At 37.9% G+C, this 3,394-nt stretch overlaps 1 protein-coding gene across 1 annotated transcript; it reads right to left on the bottom strand.

Moving 5' to 3' along the window:
- Nucleotides 1-1,499: 1,499 nt before the first annotated feature.
- On the bottom strand, nt 1,500-2,465 carry LOC138839745 (olfactory receptor 10A7-like). Its single transcript, XM_070039313.1, has one exon. The coding sequence runs from the start codon at nt 2,463-2,465 to the stop codon at nt 1,500-1,502; it is 966 nt and encodes a 321-aa protein (XP_069895414.1).
- Between the last annotated feature and the right edge of the window lie 929 nt (nt 2,466-3,394).

The raw sequence follows: 3,394 nt of genomic DNA on the forward strand, positions 1-3,394 counted from the left end.
CTGCACAGTTGGGGAGGATTCCAGGAGAAGGTAAATCATAAGTTGTAGGTGGTGAAGTAAGTTAAACAAGGGACATTCTAAGTGTATCTGCTTGTTTTTCTAGCCCACAGAAGTTCAGCTAGGCCTTTCCTTTAAATAGGTTCACATTATGAATTTCCTTTCATATCAAGTTAAATAACATTAGGGCTTTACCTGTAGAGATTCTCTTTATGGGTAGTTCTTTCAAGATGTACTTACTCTATAAAGAAAATAAAAAACATAAATTTGAGCAACTTGAATACCAAGGCCATTATAACACCTTCAGGATTGACAACTAATGGCGTTTTTCATTATTCTTGATTGTGCTATTCTTAGGACCTTGAACAATGCGTGGATAATACGAGGCTCTCAATGAATAATTTTGCATGTATCCATTCTCTCACTTTTCAGAGTAGCATCTTTTTGTTTTCCCACGCTCATGGAAGGTGGCTTTAATATGCCAAGCATTAATGTTGGGTAGCTGGTAACACAGTTATGAAAATAAGAGGTAGAATCACAAGTGAGGCCACAAGATAAACTCCAATGCACAGGCAAAGAAGCATATGGAAGGATAATAGAAAATAATGAAAATAGAGTAGGCAGCTTTAAATGCTAGAGAAAACTCAGAAAAAAATGCTTGAGGCAACCCACACTTGTAATAAATTGCTGTGAGTGCTTCATGCACATTTCTTTAAAACTAGTCTACTAGTGGGTTTCCATATGTTCTGCTAGACTCTATCTCTGTCTTCATAATTTCAAGCCAGGTAGAGGTACAATATTATTATAAAACATTTTATACAGTCTGCTTTCCAGCCAGAACTCTAATAGTGGTGTTGAAGAAACTGAACATATCTTCTTCACTTACAGAGCTTCCCTGTTCTTACAGGGGCAACACAGTTAGCATTTCTCCTCCAACCCTATACACTTAGTTCCCCCACTTGTTTCACTGACATTTTCAATATATCTCTTTGATATGTATGCATGCTTGTGTGTGTATCATATGCTGCTTTGTGTTGTAGTTTCTTTTCAAAACCAGTCTACTCTTCTTAACCAAATAAAAACTAGAACTGGACTTTATAATTTTATTAATGTTTACTACATTATTATTACCACACAAATGTGATTCTATGTGATATTTCAATATGGAAATTGAACACAACAACAATCTATCTGACAATTCTTCCTTCCAGAATGGAGGTTTTGGAGGGTGCATGCAACAATGATACATTATATATCCTAGAAGGTTTGCATCCCATCTTGGAATCTAAATATGTTTCCGGAAAACTAGACCATTTCAGAGACTGAGCCCACTCTTTATCCAAATTGTAACACTTGAAGATTAGTCAGTATCTGTGGCTGTGAAATTTATAATCTACCATAGGCCTTCCTAATCTAACTGGGAATTCCTTGAGGGTGGAAAGAGTGTTTTGACTTCAAGCTTCCATGATTGTTGTTGGCTGGTAGAGCTATTGATTAAAATATCAAATCTTCAATTTCCTCAGAGCCTCTTTGATATCGTTATTTTTGAAGCTGTAGATAAAAGGATTACACATAGGAGTTACAACTGTATAGAACAAAGAGAAAGCCTTATTGAGTGATGACACCTGGCCAGCCAAGGGTACAGCATAGACTAATATTAAGGTCCCATAAAACAAAGTCACAACTACTAGATGAGAGGAGCAAGTAGAGAATGCTTTCTGCCTACCTTGCATGGAAGATATATGCAAGACTACAGAAAGAATCTTCCAGTAGGAGGCTAGAGTTAACCCAAAGGGAGCTAGGGTTACCAAGGCTGTTAGACTCATGCAGACCAGGTTGACCACATAGGGATCAGAGCAGGAGAGCTTCTGTAGAGGTTTCAAATCACAAAAGAAATGGTCAATCTCATTGTCACCACAAAAGTTCAAGCTGGATACCATAGCAGCCTGGAATGCAGCTGCCACTGTGAATCCACTAAACCATGAGCCAATGGCTAGGCCCACACACAGGGTTTGATGCATTAATGTTGCATAATGCAAGGGCCTGCAGACTGCCAAATACCGGTCATATGACATCACAGCCAGTAGATAACACTCAGCGCTGCCCAATGCCCCAAAGAAATAGAGTTGAATAATACAACCTACCATGGATATCACTCTTTTTTCCCTCAACAAGTCCACCAACATTCTGGGTACAATGTTGGATGTATAACAGACCTCCAGGCATGAAAGATTTGCCAAATAAAAGTACATTGGCATCTGGAGTCTTCTTTGAGTGCACACTAGCACCACCAAGAGAATATTCCCAGAAATGGTGACCATATAGACAATACCAAATACCAGGAAGAGCAAAGGACTCAACTCCTTGAGGTCTCCAAACCCTAGTATGATGAACTCAGTTACCATCATAGTAGTGTTTCTTAGTCCTTCTGAAGGCAAAATCTTCTGAAAAAGTCTTAGCTTTTCCATATCAAGGTATTAATTACTCTACCACTTAGATGTTCTACAGTCCAGTTTTGTTGGTGAGCATGGTATTTCTTGGGTATCGGTTCTTATGAGAAGCAGTTCAATTTCTTTTCAGAAAACTGTTTCTAGGAACCAGGTGAATGTGTCATCTGACCAAGGTGTAAAATGAGGATGAGGAGACTTAATAGGAGAAGAAATAGCTAAGAGAAAATCTAGCTTAATTTTTTAAGGGAACAATCATACTTCTAGTAAGTTGCCACTTCATGGTTCATTTTCAGAGATGGGTGGGGTCCATGTTTGGAATCTGTTGTGTGACTGAAAAAGAAGAAATTCTTTAGGAAAATTTTTATTAAATGTTGACAACTCCAAGAAATGTCCAGATAGCAAATTGTACTTAGGGCTTTCTTGAACAGAACATGAAGTGAAGGTTGAAATATGACAGAATTGAAACAGAGAATTCTTCCATTGAGGTAACAGGACCATCTATGTTTGTTGGGTAGCTACATCCTTGAGGTAGCATAGCCACAGTTTCTGGAAAAAGCAAGTTGCAGGAAACCAGATATCCATTCTAAAAATTAATAAATTTCTTATTTTAGCATCTTGTCTTCAAAAAGGCTGGAATTTATGCTTGCAAAGATGGTTCAGCTGACATCTGAAACTACAGGTTAAATTCATGTTACATACACCTAAACTAACACAGACACATATGTATACACATTTAAAGGTATTCACACATATAAAGAGAACAGGCACATTGTTTTTTTCAAAGTTAGTCTTGTACTATGGGACTTCGCAAGCAATTAGACATGCTGGCCTTAGAGGGTTATTGGCCAAATATGCATATGCCTCTGCAGCAGTGGGAAAGAAACTAGTATGTTTGTTCAGTCAGTTGTGTCATCATTGGTCTGTTTGAAGAACTTTCCAATTATTGG

The sequence above is a fragment of the Dipodomys merriami genome, unplaced genomic scaffold (genome assembly GCF_024711535.1).
Source record: "Dipodomys merriami isolate MVZ:Mamm:240054 unplaced genomic scaffold, mDipMer1.0.p SCAF_3, whole genome shotgun sequence".
NCBI classification, from domain to species: Eukaryota; Metazoa; Chordata; class Mammalia; order Rodentia; family Heteromyidae; genus Dipodomys; species Dipodomys merriami.

Coding starts and splice junctions, on each gene's coding strand:
- LOC138839745 (XM_070039313.1), bottom strand. CDS start 2,465: ATGGAAAAGCTAAGACTTTTTCAGAAGATTTTGCCTTCAGAAGGACTA.